The 19,808-nt window shown below is 38.6% G+C and overlaps 3 protein-coding genes across 6 annotated transcripts in view; 2 read left to right on the top strand and 1 right to left on the bottom strand.

Annotated features, from left to right (window-relative positions):
• Positions 1 to 19,808, bottom strand: part of osp (myosin phosphatase Rho interacting protein outspread) — a 255,539-nt gene that overhangs the window by 179,573 nt on the left and 56,158 nt on the right. The window lies entirely within an intron of this gene.
• LOC110836842 (uncharacterized) lies at positions 6,770 to 10,052 on the top strand. Its single transcript, XM_022078488.2, has 4 exons — positions 6,770 to 7,350; positions 8,001 to 8,495; positions 9,005 to 9,237; positions 9,393 to 10,052. The coding sequence occupies exons 1-4, from the start codon at positions 6,955 to 6,957 to the stop codon at positions 9,721 to 9,723; spliced, it is 1,455 nt and encodes a 484-aa protein (XP_021934180.2). The 5' UTR covers positions 6,770 to 6,954; the 3' UTR covers positions 9,724 to 10,052.
• Positions 14,039 to 17,320, top strand: LOC147873367 (uncharacterized). 2 transcript variants are annotated; one of them, XM_087351477.1, is made up of 4 exons: positions 14,039 to 14,578; positions 15,227 to 15,712; positions 16,317 to 16,549; positions 16,705 to 17,320. In XM_087351477.1, exons 1-4 carry the CDS (start codon positions 14,183 to 14,185, stop codon positions 17,033 to 17,035), a joined length of 1,446 nt encoding a protein of 481 aa, XP_087207603.1. In that variant the 5' UTR covers positions 14,039 to 14,182; the 3' UTR covers positions 17,036 to 17,320. The 2 variants fall into 2 exon arrangements, with proteins under 2 accessions (XP_087207603.1, XP_087207604.1); XM_087351478.1 differs by having other exon boundaries at positions 14,040 to 14,578; positions 15,227 to 15,502.

Raw genomic sequence — 19,808 nt, 5'->3', positions numbered from 1 at the left:
TTGCGAAAACGATAATGAACTTTTGGCGCCATTAATGGCATGGTAATTCTTGACAGGCTGAGGGACTAATATTCAGTCGACCTGCATGCGATTTATGGTATGCTTCTACAGAATTAAATGTTTTAAATACAAACTGAAAGAACTCAAGTCCACAACTCTGCTTCTACAGGACACAAATACGTTAAAGTTAACACGGCGCGATCTTAACAAACAGCGAAGTAGCCAAATTCTTAAAGGTGTTTAGTAATTGTCTTAAAGTAGGGGCTACACATGCTACAGGATACACTAGTGAGTAATAAGGACGGGGAATGTCTTACATCAGGAGAGGGTTATGTTATCTGCAAGTGCCATTTGTGAGATTTGAGGTTCTCACAGCGTCGTGAAGATGGTTGTCTTCTGAGACGTTGCGCCGTGTAATCTTGCAGGAAATTACCGACGTTTCAGAGATGCTTGCTTCCCCCATCATCACGGCGATACGTCGGTCAATCTCCACGAGACAACGCAGTACAATGTCCCAGAAATTAGCCATCTTCATAAAAATGCCTTTTCTACAAGGTTTAGTGAGCGTTACATTCAGTACTGGCGACAAGACTTCATAGTTACGCAAATCTAAGATCTTAAGATATTAGCAAATCTTGTTACATGTATAATAGTTCAACAGCCCGTTGAATTTCAACGGAGTTAATTTGTCGGTTGAATATTTCACTGTACACTACATCTACTATAAATATATTTTATTGTTTTTAATAAAATTCTTTGAGCCTCACTAATGTGAATGAATGCTTTCTAACAATACCAACCGAACGTCGTGGTTTAGTGTTTAACACTCCTGCTTTGTATTCGGGAGGACCCGCGTTCAAATCTCGACACGGAGACCGGCTATCCTGACTGAGGTTTTCGTGGTATTCCTCAGTCCCTCCAGGTAAATTCCGGGATAGTATTTTGAATTACGCCACGACCGCTTCCTTCCACGTCCTTATTGGGACAGCCTGTACAGAAAATAGTTTCCTTTGAACAGCTTTGACAATTTAGATGATATCCACACAACGCTACACTCTCTCCCCTCTTGAATTAACGCAAATAAAATAATAATAATAATAATAATAATAATAATAACCTCAATAACCACTCTTATTTTTTTTTCCTTTTTCAATATTTTCTTCATTTGATATTGGTTTATTTTATTTTAGGTTTTAAATAGCTCGGGTTAACGATTCATTCAATTGTCTTTATAGTAAACGTACTACACTGCGTTCTAGGTAAGATGGGAGGCGATGTAAACAAAGTCGCGTAAGGGGAAGGTCTCTTACCGCTTCCTAACCTTGCCCCTCATCCGGTGTCATTTCATATCACTGTTCTTTTTTTTAAAAAAGAATTCAATAGCAATTATATTATTCTTTGCAGCGATAATGGTTTGGAGCGTCTTTCTGTAAGAATTTATTACATAAAGTGTTAAATGTTACAGTTATACATGCTGCTTAAGTTATTTCTGTACAAACGATTTGGGGCGGGTGCGTATCTATTGTAACAGCGCGTTGAACAGCCAGTTGACGGACTACCCGTGAGTTCTGTGACTTGTAACAATAATTTTTGTAAAGCCACGGTTATCAAGTAAGAGTTTATTTATTCGCGAGGCTTGGTGACTGGTTTGCATAATATAAAGTTACATTATATTTTAATGTAGTAGGCATAGAGCATTACAGTAATAGAGAAAGTACCAGAATGATAGCTGCACATGTATGCAGGACAGACAATAACATTGCTACCACGTGTTTCAAAATGAGTGGGAGGAGAGGGGAATTTGTTTTGACCGCCTCTCTCATCTTAGTTGGAATAGCCTATAGAGTAGTGATAATAACTTTTACCCACTCTATAGGCCTCCTCGATAAAGTAATGTTATCGCTATGACGTTGATACAGTAAATAAAGTCGAGTAGCCTTATCAGTTGCTTCAGATATACCCACATAGCGACTTTTAACCCAGCACTGATTTCATGAGTTTAGTACAACGATAAACATCTCTTCCTAGAAAGAAGTATTACACAGACAGTGACCCGTGTCATCCAACAAACAGGGCCCCGCCCATAAGCATCTGACAGCTCACCATACATACCCTAATGATGGTCATATAATCCTTTAACGAAGGTGCTTGGACAAGGATTTATAGCAGTGCAAGGACATTGCACTGGATTCAGCTTTTCCAAAACAAGGGAAAATGGTAAAACAAACTGTAAGCGTGGAATGAAGTACTCGGACGTGTATGGATATTTTCGAAACGCATTTATTGTTTGACATTTGACACAATTCATTAGTCTAAATCAGGGTGGTCCAACTGGCGGCCCACGAAAGTCTTTGTTAATTTCTTACTACTTAATTATTCGTGTTTTTTCCGTCTAATCACAATTGTATATAAATAAAATTATACATAAGATATTAAAATATCATTTACATATTTGGTACATCTTTTTACTACATGTTTCGGTTACATTGAACCATCTTCAGGTGTAAAGTTAAAAGTTAAAATTATAATCTTATAAACTAAAACTTAATTACTGTTGTTGTGTAACTTCTGCTGATGTTTACATCCAAATTCATTGGAGTGAGGGTATATTTTGAAGTGATAGTGGTTTAACATTGGCCTGTAACGTAAATAATTTAAAATATTTTTAAATATTACTGAACTTGAAAGAACGAGTATAGAAGACAAAATGTAATAAGGTAAAAATGAATAGCACAAACCCATTTACTCCTGAGGATTTGAAAAAAATTGTGAATCCCATCTCGTCTGCTGTTTTTCTCCACCATGAAGATGTTAAAAACGAAGCAGAGGAACAAGTTATCTGAGGATGTGTTACGATCAACAACAAAAACAGAAGATGATATTCCGTCACTGGTAAAAGAACATTCTGCTCAGTGATCTCACTAAAGCCATTGACTTTAAAAGCATAAGATGTACGTTCTACTGGTACAAATTGTTACCGTATCAGATACAAACTCTTAAAGTACCGGAATTCAAGAAATTTGTATAAGTTTTTCAGGTAAAAATTGTGAGAAGCTGTTGCAGCAGAAATTTTAAAATAATATACAACTCTATACTAGTTTGTGCACATTTAAATAAAATTTATATTTCAGCATATGTAACGGTAATTTGTCATTTCTGAATAAGTATTATTAAAGATAACGAAAATGCAAAAATAGTGACATTAGGGGTTTCTTGGCCCTTGGGTACAACAGGAAAACTATTCTGGCCCGAGCAAGGAAAAAGGTTGGACCACCCTGGTCTAAATATTAATTTCAGTTACAAACGTATTCTTGCAAAACGAAGTACACCAAACAGTCAGAATTTATGTTGTCTTGTACTTAATTAAATATTCGTCACATTTAAAATGTCTCAAATAGGAGTTTCTTTACTCTCGAAAGATTTGTATTTTACGCCAGAAACAAATCTGTTAACTGTACGAGATATGAGTTCCTCACAGTCGTAAATATGACGATATTATTCTGGGCTGTGATGCTGTGTAGACATCAGCCCTGAAGATGGATAGAGTACGTTTACCGAAACGACTGTATCTATCTGCGAGTCTACATGGTCAGAGGCACAGCGACTTCAAAGACCAGAAAATAAAACTTATTAACTAATCAGTCTGTTTAAAAAGTGTTCAAACTAAAGCTCTGGTAAGATTCGCAAAGGCAAACATTTGTCTAATAGTTTCCTATTTAGAATGGTCTAAAACAGATGAAATGCATTCAGGAAGAATTACAAGCAGAAAATCCAGACTCCACAAGGAACGAAATTTTATGCCTTTCACCTGAAATTTTATTTTCGCAGTTATATCTGATTTTATACAAATATTTTTCTACATTCCTTAATTCGACTGCATGAGTAAAATGTATCATTCATTTACAACCAACCCCTTTGTTAACATTAAGCTCTCCCGAGACAAACTCTGCCCCTCTGCCATGACCTGCATATTGTCATTAATGAAAAGGAGTTAAAACATGGCGAGAAAACCATCAGGTGATTATTCGGCTTGGTTGGGAAATATACAGTAAAACCCCACAAGTTGGACACCACTATATCCTGGACACCCCTTTATAATGGACACTTTTAATTGGAACAGGCAAATATCCTATAATTTTACATGTCCACAATACCCTATATCTTGGACACCCCTTTTGTTGTTAAGTTTGACAGGTTCATGCACTTGACTTCGATGTTTTCAGGGAAACTTTTTCAGTTACAAATTTTGTTATTTTCAGTTTCTGACTGATGAATGCCTCGTCTTTGGAGGATTATCTTATGGACATTGAAGCCATCACTGGAATGCATTGCACGTGTTTAACTATTCTTTTGCTGAATCCTTAACTGGACTACAGTATTGCAGAAGACACAGACTGTGCTTGCATTTGGGTTCAGACTGTGTTAACAGAAATGGAATTTTTCTTTTTGCGACGGGGAAGCGAAAATTGGTGGAATTAACTTTAGAAAATGTTATTGAGGCTGGGATGTAATGTGCAATGCATGGGAGTGGGCTTCAAAAGATTATTATTAATACTATTGTCATTACTTCTTAATTCAATTAAGCCTACAGTAGTTATTAAGTAAATAGATTATTTTGTCATTAGACCACAATCTGATTTTTTCTTTCCCTATATCTTGGACACATTTTCGTGGAACCCCAAGTGTCCAACTTAGATAGGTTTTACTGTATTTTCCCTTACAACCAAAAACTTGGATAACCCGGGGAAAAAAGAAAGCACGCAAATGTAACAAATAAGTAAGTTTATTTATAGACATCAACTGCTTGAATGTTTAAAGATTTACAAATAACAAAATATTTTATATAAAATTTAATGCTGTACATACCAACTATTTTTAAAAAATGATTCCAGGGGATGATAACGTTCTATTGCCGTAAAAGTCAGGTTCTACTAACAAATAATTTGTCATAATACGTTAAATAATGTAATTCTTGTATTCATTCCTTTCGTTTTGAAAGTTTAAACATTTACAACAAATTGCCTTAACTAATTTTTATTTTTCGCTTAAATCACATACACCTCGGTCAATTCACAACCCAGTTAATGCGCTCACAGGTAACACATAATCTACTGTACACTATACCAAGTTTCATTAAAATAGATCATACTATTCAAAAGCGACGCACACACGGGCATGGTATTTTTCTTATATTCATTATATTCAGTCTTAGTTTATTTAGCACAGGGTTTCCAACTTTTACCTACGCCAAAACCAGGCATTGTTCTCACCTCCTCCTTCTTAAGTATTTCTGTATCGTATTTTCAAATTTTGAATTCGAAACCAGAACAATTTTTCTCCGTTTCCAAAGCACTGGAAAGATAAGATTCTTTAGTCATTTTGAAACACGCAAAGTTATTGTTCTGATTTGTAATAAAAAACCATATTGGAGATTATTAGATACATACATTATGGATCCTAATTTAGAATCCGTAAACTTAAAACGCGACAACCGTGAATTTCCAATCTTGGGAAATATGGTGTTTTTGCACCACGACAAGTCGATACTAATTATGATAAGCAGTATTCTTTACATCGTTCTGTTTTGTCTTATTTTGAGAGCCAGTCCGAGAACTCTTCATTGCATAGCCACGCTTCATTGAAGTGAGGGGTACGAGATTTATTTATATTTCCGAATTAAACACAGATATAAAAAAACCGTATCTACTATAAAAATTTGTGATTTCGTCATCGTCAACCAATTTGTCGTCAAAAAATGACGTCATCAAACAATGTTACGTTATATTTGTTTACTCGGCATTGTTGTACCAACACAACAATGCCGAGGAAACAAATGACTTCAGTAAGACACTAAACTAACACCCCCCCCCCGTCTTACTCAAGATTTTAAAACGCAACCAACTCCCCCGAAGGGGGCTGATTGCGTTTTAAAAAGTGGTCAAGTGTTTAACCCCACATTCGGGGGGGTTGGTTTAGTTTCTTACTCAAGATTTTAAAACGCAACCAACTCCCCCGAAGGGGGGCTGATTGCGTTTTAAAAAGTGGTCAAGTGTTTAACCCCCCATTCGGGGGGGTTGGTATAGTTTCTTAATCAAGATTTTAAAACGCAATTAATCCCTCCGAAGGGGGGGAGTTGGTTACGTTTTAAAAACTTGACCAACCCCCCGAGGAGCTCCGAAAGGAGCGCTCTGTTCTAGTTATTATAACAAACTCAACGAGGTCAGAGTTACAAATTATAATCGAAAATTGACCTAATCATTTGAACACCTGCAGCTGTTAAAATTTGTGGAGAATCTGCGTCCAGCTCGTTTTCTATGCATCAAGTTATTGTTGGTTAGTAATTGCAAAATATTACGAAATGAGCTTCATTAGAACCAACTTCGTTCTACGTAAAAACAATGAGATTATTATGAAAATACATTTCGTATTCCTGTTGTAAAAAAAATAATACAAAACCAATATTTACAGAAATTTTTCCGATCCGCATAAAATCGAACATTTTGCGACCAGACATTGTACAATCCATCCAAAAACCAAAGAGCTGTCAACCTGAACAAATCAACGCATTGTTGAATTTTAACAATTCTTTCAAATGTTCAGTTAATAGTCTACAAACGTCAACAGATGGTAAGATTACTCAACAATGGGCCGATCGACAACAATGGGACGACGGACAACACTGCAACTATGCACAACAATGGAACGACAGACGACAATGGGACGAAGCTACTGTAGACTAGTTCTCCTATAATAACGAGCCACTCGCATTCAGAAACTCAAAGCGATCGATTTGATTCTGTGTTTGTGTTTTTTCTATAGTGTTCAATAACACTACAAAGCTATATATCAATATATATACACGTGTAAATTGAGTTAATACGTCGCACGCATCGAAAGAACTGGTGAGTTCAATACAACTGCGTAAAACTACAATAGATAACGTGACAATAAAAGATGCAGAAATCCTTAAGATGTGGTATGAATCGAAAGACATCGCTCAACTGCGAAGTACGCGTTGAGAAATTGAAAGAGTTACCACGACAGAAAGCGGCAAAATACCTAAATATTGCGACCGAAGAAGGGACTGAACACAAGAGACGCAGTATGAAACGGAAGACGTCATCGTACGACGAAAAACACGACATGGCAAAAAGTAAACAGCTTAAGACCGAAGATGATACACCACCAATCGACAATTCTTTTAACATACAGAATCTTCCGGAAGAAATGCTGTCCGAAATATTCCTCTACACCGGAACATATGCAAAAATAGGTCGACTGAGAGAAGTCTGTCGTAGGTTCGACGCCGTTTGCAGTCGAGTACTTCTCTGTGCCTTCAACAACATTCAGGTAAGACTAAATGTGCATATCAAACACGACAAAGGCTTTTGCATTGAATAACTAACTAACGTACTAATAGTCTCCGTCTGTTAGAACCACTCCAATATTATTCACTTAATTACTACTACATCCATCGATCTTCCACATGAAAATTTTACCACAAGTTTCTCCATCAAAATTCCACATGAATTTCTTCATGTTACCAATCGATTCAATATCTTTTACGCCATCAACTTCTTGACGTTAATTACCCCAAGAATGTAAAATAAAAAAGTCCCTCCTTGAAGATGGCTGACTTTTGGGATAATGTGCCGTGTACACTGAAGGATAAATTAATTCCAAACTTCGTTTACCGTTAGAAATAAACATGTGTGAGGGTGGGGAGATAACAAAGCGATACCATTTATGGAAATATAACTTGTACACTCTGATGTGAAATAATTACGTTCGGGTGTAGGTCAAGGCGTAGTGGTTTTAGATTTCCTCCTTATGCAATAACGTCAAATTTGTTATGTGCTTAATCTCCCTCAGGTCCATATAACACATCGTAGCAATCTGAAAATACAATTCGTAATGTTCCCTAAGATTATAAGACAATTACAGATAACATAACGAGTCTGTCTCGACTACAAAATAATGGCAAATGTATTTAATTCCAGAAAGGAATTGAGCAGATTTCGAAGCAACCTGAATCTTATCTACTCCCCACGCTGGAGGAACAACCGAATGAAAAGCGAAAAAAACCCCAGGAGCAGGCAAAATTGGAGCACACGGAATTACCGATACGGAAATCCTTTTCCAGTGTGTTTGAATGTCTTGCATGGTGGCTACGAGTTGTTCGCGCCTGGGTCTTGCCTTGCATTTCTGCCGGGGTGTGTTCTTTTTACTCTGGCAGACTTCTGGACGAATACCACACCATTATGATGTACCTTGCTACGAATCCGGAAATCGATTATCGCATCTTATATAGCACCTCATTTGAATGCGGAAAACACGTACTCAAGTTCCTACAGCATATTCAGATGGTGACTGAGAAGAAATGCGATTCTACACAACAGCAGAACCCTGCCCTCAGAGTTTTACCCGCGATTGTGCTAGCAAAATTACTTAGAATCTGCTTCAATGACAAAGGAGAGGTAACACGATTCGTTCAGGTACGTTTAACCCTTTCTTTAAACGATATAATACGACCTTATAATTTGAAATAGATATTATTTCAGAATCTGACAGCTTTCCTGAGAACTTTAGGCTTGTTCGCACAATGTGCATGTACCGTCGGGTCGGAGTCGACCCCTAGTGACATTATGAACAGGATCCTTCCATCCTCTTCATGACAGGGACCTGTTCATATGTTTCCTAGGCAGATGATCCAGAAGTGGTTTGTCAGTAAATGTTGGTATGTCACGGAGAACCCGGGGAAGCCGCGGAGGAAAACTCCGTGATGCCTAGACCACGGTCTTGCCCAACACAAGTTGTAAATCCTGGGACCACCGGGAATCGAACCCGGAACCCCACGATTTCAAGGCTAGCGTTCTCACCGCCCGCTGGACCACCTATTCCATACGACATTTATTAATCATACTGACCCACGCGTCTTCCTCCTCATAACTTAGCTCGTCCGCCAAGTTGAATTACCTCTCGTAATGAAAATTGTTTTGTGCAGGTTCCGACGGATCGGGATAGCCGTTGCGTCCGGGAGTCTTACAACCTCAGCGCTTGCAAGATGGACGTTCCGTGGGCGGTTACAGGAAGCAACGGGTTTCGACAGTCGGACACGATCCAGTTGTGTGTCTTGTTGATGGAGACGGCGTGGGACGAAAAACACATGCGCCTCATCTTTGAACTCAATGACGTGTGGCACCGTGTTAAACATCTATACACAGGCTCCACCCCAGAGTAAGGATAATGTGACGGAAGTCTGGTTTTGACGATTTGCAGTTAATTTAATAGTGACAATTAATTTTCGTAGTTCTATAAAGTAGTTTAAGAGGGTTGTGAATAAAGTTTTCAAAATTCATTAAAGGCAATAAAAACCGGTTTTATAATTTCAGGGGCATCACAGTCGACAGACTAGACTACATCACACAAGAAAATTATAAATTCAACTTTACAAAATTAGGATATCAACTGACGTGGAAAACTCCAGCCATATACGAATGCACCACTTGGCAAGACGTCCTGACTTTTGAAATAGAAGTCACGTGCCACAAAGAGACACTGCCACAGAGCCTGGCGGCCGAGACACTGCAAATTCAACCCAATGGCGACGAAACGCCCGACTCTTCATATTACCAATTCAAAATGGTGACAAATTGCAAAGATTTCTTCAACTGGTGTTCCGAAAACCATATACCTTTTCCATTTAAACGAGAGAACGAGTAATGAGATAACTGGCGAACGTTACAGCTAACGATCGAACTACATCGAGGGAGTCCTTCAAACCGTGTACTACAAAAGTGCATTAAGGCACCAAACATAATTCTGAAGTGACGCAGACTTTCTGAGCCATGATGGCACTAGTGGGCAAGACCACCTGTTTCGCTGTTATGTAATTACATGAATGTGAAACCGTATCTTCATATAAGTTTGTGACTATAGTCTTATTGTTATTTGTCACGTGCAACTTCGGCTTATCGGCTGTGAGCCGCGCCTAAGTTGCACACTACTCAAAAGGCTCTAAATAAATATAACTGAAAAAAACTGTTTCTCAGGAAGAATACATTCATTCGGGACGCCTTAGGACCTGCAATAGATAGAAGCACGAAGCAGAAGCAGAATAAACTACGGAAATCCCAACTAAAATCTTACATTGTCAGATGCGTCTTTGTTTGCATCCAGATTACAATCATGTAATGTTTAAATTCGTCTGTCGAGTGTTTATATTTGGGAAACCAGTACGAAACCACTCAAATCCAAATTAAAACAATAACCAATACATAAATTAAGACAGAAATTAAACTAGGTTTATTTATTCCGATATCAGTATAGTGCCTGATCAGATATTGGGCTCTTAAATTGCTTGGCTGAGGAGTCTTGAGAACTCTGCTTTATGGGATCAGTTACAGGCATACAGTTAGAATCCTAACCGGAACAGTGTTTCCTTTTTAAGGTTTCTCTCATTCCTACAAAATCAATCCCAAAATGAACAATAAATTGTCACGGCTCCAAGCCACCATTCGTGCACAATCTACTTTCACAATTACCCTCACATTTGTCACTTGCTATTGCATCGAAAGATGACAAAGCGCCAGTCATGAGATATGAAATTAAGACTACCTGTGAACTAAACTCCTGATTCGGAATGTGTTAGAATAATTCCCTCTAAACGACGCAATATCACGGGAAATAAGCTAATGCTGTCTTCAGACATGGAGTAACAATTCTGGCGCGTTCGTCAGAATGAGACCAATGCCAATGACGACAGAATCACTCGGCGAGAAATTACCAACCTAGTTACATCGGCACAAAGAATTGAAATATATCGACAAATTTCGTGAAATCCCGTTCAGCAATTATCGAAATGCTACACGCGGACTAAGGGATTTTCGTTGGCGTTCCGCAAGCTCAAAACACGCCTAAAGTACACTACAAGATGGCCACTGAGGACCAGTTAAAAACTCCAGTGAACAGAGATTGTGACCGAAATGCAATGCTAGTTAGTACATGTCCCACCAACACGCTACACTCAGACACCACAGATGAATTTCCTTGTTACGACCGAAAGGCGACGAGATTTTCTCTGACGTGTACGACAGAATCATAATCAATGCTTAGGGTCGAGTTATCGGAAGTGGTAATGCCCTTCATGGTCACCTGTCTCTACAGGAAATAAAGTACCAGTGCTTAACCCAGGCAAGTGAACAGAGTTTTGCTTGAAGTCAGCTTTCTAGCAGCGGTTGAAGGTCCTTCAACTTGCATCCGACCTAGACGTAAGAATACCAGTACGTATGCTGGGTAGCGAAACTGCAGTAAGTAATAACGATCAAGTAAACAGCAGTCCAAGAGGCAAGAATAAAACTTGTAATTAGGGAAATTACTTTCAGAAATAACGCCCGCTCGAGAAAGATTACGCATTAAGCTCTAAATCAGATCTGCAAAACGTGCGCCCCCAGCAAAAATTTTCTCTGGCCCAGGGGCGATTGGATAAACCGTGCCCCGGCCCCAGAAAAAAATCATATTCGAAAATTAATAAAATATAATAAAAATTGACGTTATTTTTAAATAAGTGCAGATGAAATCGCACTTTTTCTTAATGATTTTCATTATTTTTACAATTATCTTCTTGTTAGACAAATATTTAATATTAATTATTGACCTTTTATAGTTAGGATGGAATATAACCAACTTATGAGTAATTCTCTTTGCATTTTTTCAACTATCAACAGTGATTGAATATCGAACAACATTGGCCATCTGTTACATGAACACCTGCGTTTAAAACAATGTATTGCAATTTCTTACCCGCACCTGCAACAATACCGGCAGAGCATGCCATAACGCTCTACCCATTGTTGAAGTAAACAACGTAATAAGTATTACTCAAAAAGTTTTTAGTTTTCTAGCGCGTTATATCAGTCCGCGTTTTATTAACATGGTTTTTCTTTACATTTGATTCCTTGCCATCATTAGTTATATAAAAACGAGAAAGACTCGATTTGAAAATAGATTTCAATCCCGAATGGGCTACACTTACGACAGATAAAATTGTGAGCCTTGTTTGCCAAGAAACATTGTCTGTACCTAGGAAATATAAAATTCGTCGACACCTCGAAGCCAAACATCCTGATTTAGCAAAACTGGATGTCAGTTAAAGACAATTTACAGCGTCGTACTTAATGAAGCACGTAAGTGGAAGAAGGGGGGGGTTCACTAAAGCCGAGTTTGGGGGAAAAGTGGTTATTAATCTCAGCTTTTGAAATGTATCCCGACAACAAAAAATTGACAGTGGAACCACGGGTCCGGAGAATCTGACGTAAATACGTCTTTGTATTTAAATTATATTTAGGCAATAAATACAATGAAAGGAAGTTTATATATTAGCTTTACTCTAAATATTTCCTTCATACATGCTTTACAGTTGAGTAAATAGTTTGATTAAGACATCGTTTATTTAACTTGAACTAGTTGCGCTTGAGATGAGTCTGCGGTAGATGAAATATGTTATAAAATTTGTACACTTTAGAGTATCAACATTTCGTGGAAACAAAATATCTATACAAGACTTTGATCCAGGAGTACTGCACTGAGGATTTGACATCAACATCAAGCCAAACGTTTCCTCCAAAAATGTGACAAAGCTTTGATTTTCCTCCTTCTTTAAATAAATGTTAAACTCTCCTGCCAATATAACGGGCATTGTATTACGACCTTCTGTGGCCAAATATTCCCTCATACACAGTGCATTAGTTGGCGGCTTACGGTTTCTACATTCCCTCATACGTTCAGCATTAGATAATGGTTGTTTTTTTTGGGTACTTCAGGTTCATTATTTAATACTTATATTTTTTACGTTTTCTGTACTGTCTCATATATTCTGCATAACGGTCTCTTTTAGCTTCAATGTCATCCATCTTGTCATCTCTACATAGTATGACGCAACACACAAACGGAGCACTATCGTGGTGTGCGATGCGCCTTTATTTGTACAAATAAATGTTTCTAGAACCTAAACCATTTGTGATATGTAAAATCTGAAAACAGATATGGAAAGCTCAAGAGATAATACGTATTTTGTACGTAATATGTCCCAATCCATCTCTTACGATTTTCGAGTGGCGGGCGCTTAACGTGAAGAACAATAATAATAAATAGGAATCCCATATCTCAAACTTTGTTGAATAGGAAGAGACCACGATGTCCACCGGCAATGATCAATTTAATCAAAACGGAAATGGAGAGAGTGGCGGGCAGTATCACAGATCTCTTAATAAATCTTATATAAGATAAGTACTTGTGATATTCTAAAACGTTTTTACCAGCACAAAATTATCTACTCTACGACGCACTTCTTCTACAAGCGATTCACAGCTCTGCTCTTTCCGCAATAATGAAAGCGGATTGATGACGGCAGTAATGTAACACAACAATGTCGAGTAATCAGATGACGTAACAATTAGGTTCTTAGGTAAAGGAGTAAAGCATTGTTATGCAAGCAGGAGTTCATATAAAAGCTGACCATTCTCCGTAAATATTTACACATTGTTGGTATGGGTCTTACTCATTTTCCTGAAGCTGTTTTTTCTGAATGACCCTTCCGTATAGATGTATTTACGTCAAAAAATTTCAGAACCAATATTTACAGAAATTTTTCCGATCCGCCTAAAACCCAACATTTTCCGACCGGACATAGTACAATCCATCCAAAAACCGAAGAGATCTCAACCACGAACAATTCAACTCATAGTTAAATTTTAACAATTCTTTCAAATGTTCAGTTAATAGTCTACAAACGCCAACAGATGGCATGATTACTCAACAATGGGCCGACCGACAACAATGGATCGACGGACAACAATGGGCCGACCGACAATGGGACGACGGACAACAATGGGGCGACGGACAACACTGCAACTATACACAACAATGGAACGACAGACGATAATGGGACGAAGCTACTGTAGACTAGTTCTCCTATAATAAAGAGCCACTCGCATTCAGAAACTCAAAGCGATCGATTTGTTTCTGTGTTTGTGTTTTTTCTATAGTGTTCAATAACACTACAAAGTTATATATCAATATATATATACACGTGTAAATTGAGTTAATACGTCGCACACATCGAAAGAACTGGTGAGTTCAATACAACTGCGTAAAACCACAATAGATAACGTGACAATAAAAGATGCAGAAATCCTTAAGATGTGGTATGAATCGAAAGACATCGCTCAACTGCGAGGTACACGTTGAGAAATGGGAAGAGTTACCACTACAGAAAGCAGAAAAATACCTAAATATTGCGACCGAAGAAGGGATTGAACACACGAAACGCAGTATGAAACGGAAGACGTCATCGTACGACGAAAAACACGACATGGCAAAAAATAAACAGATTACGACCGAAGATGATACACCACCAATCGACAATTCCCTTAACATACAGGATCTTTCGAAAAAAATTCTGTCCAAAATATTCCTCTACACCGGAACGTATGCAGAAATAGGTCGACTGAGAGAAGTCTGTCGTAGGTTCGACGCCGTTTGCAGTCGAGTGCTTCTCTCTGCCTTCGACAAAATTCAGGTAAGACTAAATGTGCATATCAAACACGACAGAGGCTTTTGCATTGAATAACTAACTAACTAACGTACTATTAGTCTCTGTCTGTTAGAACCACTTCAATATTATTCACTTAATTATTAATACATCCATCCTCCACATGAAAATTTTACAGAAAGTTTCTCCATCAAAATTCCAAATGCATTTCTTTGTTTCCAATCGATTCAATATCTTTTACGCCATCAACTTCTTGACGTTAATTACCCCAAGAATACAGAATAAAAAAGTCCCTCCTTGAAGATGGCTGACTTTTGGCATAATGTGCCGTGTACACTGAAGGGTAAATGAATTCCAAACTTCGTTTACCGTTAGAAATAAACATGTGTGAGGGTGGTAAGATAACAAAGCGATACCATTTATGGAAATATAACTTGTACACTCTGATGTGAAATAATTACGTTCGGGTGTAGGTCAAGGCGTAGTGGTTTTAGATTTCCTCCTTATGCAATAACGTCAAATTTGTTATGTGCTTAATCTCCCTCAGGTCCATATAACACATCGTAGCAATCTGAAAATACAATTCGTAATGTTCCCTAAGATTATAAGACCATTACAGATAACATAACGAGTCTGTCTCGACTACAAAATAATGGCAAATGTATTTAATTCCAGAAACGAATTGAGCGGATTTCGAAGCAACCTGAATCTTATCTACTCCCCACGCTGGAGGAACTACGGAGAAAAAACCACTGGCAGAAGGCAAAATTGGAGCACACGGAATTATCGATACGGAAATCCTTTTCCGATGTGTTTGAACGCCTTGCATGGTGGCTACGAGTTGTTCGCGCCTGGGTCTTGCCTTGCATTTCTGCCGGGGTGTGTTCATTTTACTGTGGCAGACTGCTGGACGAATACCACACCATTATGCTCCAGCTTCCTACGAAACCGGTAATCGATTATCGCATCCTATATTGCACCTTATTTGAATGCGGAAAACTCGTACTTAAGTTCCTACAGCATATTCAGATGGTGACTGAGAAGAAATGCGATTCTACACAACAGCAGAACCCTGCCCTCAGAGTGTTACCCGCGATTGTGCTAGCAAAATTACTTAGAATCTGCTTCAATGGCAAAGGAGAGGTGCCACGATTCGTTCAGGTACGTTTACCCTTTTCTTTAAACGATATAATACGACCTTTATAATTTGAAATAGATATTATTTCAGAATCTGACAGCTTTCCTGAGAACTTTAGGCTTGCTCGCACAATGTGCATGTACCGTCGGGTCGGAGTCGACCCCTAGTGACATTATGAACAGGATCCTTCCATCCTCTTCATGACAGGGACCTGTTCATATGTTTCCTAGGCAGATGATCCAGAAGTGGTTTGTCAGTAATTGTTGGGATGTCACGGAGAAACCGGGGAAGCCGCGGAGGAAAACTCCGTGATGCCTAGATCACGTTCTTGCCCAACATACGTAAGTTGTAAATCCGGGCACCACCGGGAATCGATCACGGGACCCCAGGATTTCAAGGCTAGCGTTCTCACCGCCCGCTAGACCACACTAAATGTCGCAAAATACATAAGGTCTCTCAGCCCGAATACAAATTCTCTACAGTTGGTGATGATATTAATTGTGTATCTTTCCAATACCTATTCCATACGACATTTATTAACCATACTGACCCACGCGTCTTCCACCTTATAACTTAGCTCGTGATCCAAGTTGAATTACCTATCCTAATGAAAATTGTTTTGGGCAGGTTCCGACGGATCGGGATAGCCGTTGCGACCGGGAGTCTTACAACCTCAGCGGTTGCTGGATGGGCGTTCCGTGGGCGGTTCGAGGAAGCAACGGGTTTCGACAGTCGGACACGATCCAGTTGTGTGTCTTGTTGATGGAGACGGCGTGGGACGAAAAACACACGCACCTCACCTTTGGACTCAATCACGTGTGGCACCTTATTAAGCACCTATACAGAAACATCTCCCTAAAGTAAGGATAATGTGACGGACGTCTGGATTTGACGATTTACAGTTAATTTAATAGTGACAATTAATTTTCGTAGTCCTATAATGTAGCTTAAGAGGGCTGTGAATAAAGTTTTCAAAATTCATTAAAGGCAATAAGAACTGGTTTTATAATTTCAGGGGCATCAAAGTCCAGAGACTAGACTACATCACACAAGAAAATTATAAATTCAACTTTACAAAATTAGGATATCAACGGACGAGGAAAACTCCAGCCATATACGAATGCACCACTTGGCAAAACGTCCAGACTTTTGAAATAGACATCACGTGCGACAAAGAGACACTGCCGCTGAGCCTCGTGGCCGAGACACTGCAAATTCAACCCAATGGCGACGAAACGCCCGACTCTTCATATTACCAATTCAAAATGGTGATAAATTGCCCAGATTTGGCCAAGTGGTGTTCCTTCAAAGATATACCATTTCCATTTAAACGAGAGAACGAGTAATGAGATAACTGGCGAACGTTATAACTAACGATCGAACTACATCGAGGGAGTCCTTCAAACCGTGTACTACAAAAGTGCATTAAGGCACCAAACATAATTCTGAAGTGACGCAGACTTTCTGAGCCATGATGGCACTAGTGGGCAAGACCACCTGTTTCGCTGTTACGTAATTATATGAATGTCAAATTGTATCTTCATATAAGTTTGTGTATATAATGTTATTGTTATTTGTCACGTGCAACTTCGGCTTATCGGCTGTGAGCCGCGCCTAAGTTGCACACTACTTAAAAGGCTCTAAATAAATATAACTGAAAAAAACTGTTTCTCAGGAAGAATACATTCATTCGGGACGCCTTAGGACCTGCAATAGATAGAAGCACGAAGCAGAATAAACTACGGAAATCCCAACTAAAATCTTACATTGTCAGATATGTCTTTGTTTGCATCCAGATTACAATCATGTAATGTTTAAATTCGTCTGTCGAGTGTTTATATTTGGGAAAGCAGACCGAAACCACTCAAATCCAAATTTAAACAATAACCAATACATAAATTAAGACAGAAATTAAACTAGGTTTATTTATTCCGATATCAGTATAGTGCCTGATCAGATATTGGGCTCTTAAATTGCTTGGCTGAGGACTCTTGAGGACTCTGCTTTATGGGGTCAGTTACAGGCATACAGTTAGAATCCTAACCAGAACAGTGTTTCCTTTTTAAGGTTTCTCTCATTCCTACAAAATCAATCCCAAAATGAACAATAAATTGTCACGGCTCCAAGCCACCATTCGTGCACATTCTACTTTCACAATTACCCTCACATTTGTCACTTGCTATTGCATCGAATAGATGACAAAGCGCCAGTCATGAGATATGAAATTAAGACTACCTGTGAACTAAACTCCTGATTCGGAATGTGTTAGAATAATTCCCTCTAAACGACGCAATATCACGGGAAATAAGCTAATGCTGTCTTCAGACATGGAGTAACAATTCTGGCGCGTTCGTCAGAATGAGACCAATGCCAATGACGACAGAATCACTCGGCGAGAAATTACCAACCTAGTTACATCGGCACAAAGAATTGAAATATATCGACAAATTTCGTGAAATCCCGTTCAGCAATTATCGAAATGCTACACGCGGACTAAGGGATTTTCGTTGGCGTTCCGCAAGCTCAAAACACGCCTAAAGTACACTACAAGATGGCCACTGAGGACCAGTTAAAAACTCCAGTGAACAGAGATTGTGACCGAAATGCAATGCTAGTTAGTACATGTCCCACCAACACGCTACACTCAGACACCACAGATGAATTTCCTTGTTACGACCGAAAGGCGACGAGATTTTCTCTGACGTGTACGACAGAATCAAAATCAATGCTTACAGTCGAGTTATGGGAAGTGGTAATGCCCTTCATGGTCACCTGTCTCTACAGGAAATAAAGTACCAGTGCTTAACCCAGGCAAGTGAACAGAGTTTTGCTTGAAGTCAGCTTTCTAGCAGCGGTTGAAGGTCCTTCAACTTGCATCCGACCTAGACGTAAGATTACCAGTACGTATGCTGGGTAGCGAAACTGCAGTAAGTAATAACGATCAAGTAAACAGCAGTCCAAGAGGCAAGAATGAAACTTGTAATTAGGGAAATTACTTTCAGAAATAACGCCCGCTCGAGAGAGATTACGCATTAAGCTCTAAATCAGATCTGCAAAACGTGCGCCCCCAGCAAAAATTTTCTCTGGCCCAGGGGCGATTGGATAAACCGTGCCCCGGCCCCAGAAAAAAATCATATTCGAAAATTAATAAAATATAATAAAAACTGACGTTATTTTTAAATAAGTGCAGATGAAATCGCACTTTTTCTTAATGATTTTCATTATTTTTACAATTATCTTCTTCTTAGACAAATATTTAATATTAATTATTGACTTTTTATAGTTAGGATGGAATATAACCAACTTATGAGTAATTCTCTTTGCATTTTTTCAACTATCAACAGTGATTGAATATCGAACAACATTGGCCATCTGTTACATGAACACCTGCGTTTAAAACAATGTATTGCAATTTCTTACCCGCACCTGCAACAATACCGGCAGAGCATGCCATAACGCTCTACCCATTGTTGATGTAAACAACGTAATACGTATTACTGAAGCACTGTTTTTAGTTTTCTAGCGCGTTATATCAGTCTGCGTTTTATTAACATGGTTTTTCTTTACATTTGATTCCTTGCCATCATTAGTTATATAAAAACGAGAAAGACTCGATTTGAAAATAGATTTCAATCCCGAATGGGCTACACTTACGACAGATAAAATCGTGAGCCTTGTTTGCCAAGAAACATTGTCTGTACCTAGGAATTCGTCGACACCTCGAAGCCAAACATCCTCATTTAGCAAAACTGGATGTCAGTTAAAGACAAATTACAGCGTCGTACTTAATGAAGCACGTAAGTTGAAGAGGGGGGAGGGGGGGTTCACTGAAGCCGAGTTTGGGGGAAAAGTGGTTATTAATCTCAGCTTTTGAAATGTATCCCGACAACAAAAAATTGACAGTGGAACCACCGGTCCGGAGAATCTGACGTAAATACGTCTTTGTATTTAAATTATATTTAGGCAATAAATACAATGAAAGGAAGTTTATATATTAGCTTTACTCTAAATATTTCCTTTATACATGCTTTACAGTTGAGTAAATAGTTTGATTAAGACATCGTTTATTTAACTTGAATTAGTTACGCTTGAGATGAGTCTGCGGTAGATGAAATATGT

Source organism: Zootermopsis nevadensis, unplaced genomic scaffold, assembly GCF_977971745.1.
Source record: "Zootermopsis nevadensis isolate Lab colony 2312 unplaced genomic scaffold, Znev_1.0 Znev_ptg000019l, whole genome shotgun sequence".
NCBI classification, from domain to species: domain Eukaryota; kingdom Metazoa; phylum Arthropoda; class Insecta; order Blattodea; family Termopsidae; genus Zootermopsis; species Zootermopsis nevadensis.
The sequence above is the reverse complement of the archived record's forward strand: the minus strand, read 5'-3'. Positions and strand labels throughout refer to the sequence as shown.

What these genes read in the sequence shown, in the direction of transcription:
- LOC147873367 (XM_087351477.1), top strand. Translation starts at nt 14,183, where the DNA reads ATGCAGAAATCCTTAAGATGTGGTATGAATCGAAAGACATCGCTCAAC. An exon ending in CTGCCTTCGACAAAATTCAG is followed by an intron (nt 14,579 to 15,226) that starts GTAAGACTAAAT and finishes ATTTAATTCCAG; the next exon opens with AAACGAATTGAGCGGATTTC. An exon ending in TACAGAAACATCTCCCTAAA is followed by an intron (nt 16,550 to 16,704) that starts GTAAGGATAATG and finishes TTATAATTTCAG; the next exon opens with GGGCATCAAAGTCCAGAGAC.
- LOC110836842 (XM_022078488.2), top strand. Translation starts at nt 6,955, where the DNA reads ATGCAGAAATCCTTAAGATGTGGTATGAATCGAAAGACATCGCTCAAC. An exon ending in GTGCCTTCAACAACATTCAG is followed by an intron (nt 7,351 to 8,000) that starts GTAAGACTAAAT and finishes ATTTAATTCCAG; the next exon opens with AAAGGAATTGAGCAGATTTC. An exon ending in TACACAGGCTCCACCCCAGA is followed by an intron (nt 9,238 to 9,392) that starts GTAAGGATAATG and finishes TTATAATTTCAG; the next exon opens with GGGCATCACAGTCGACAGAC.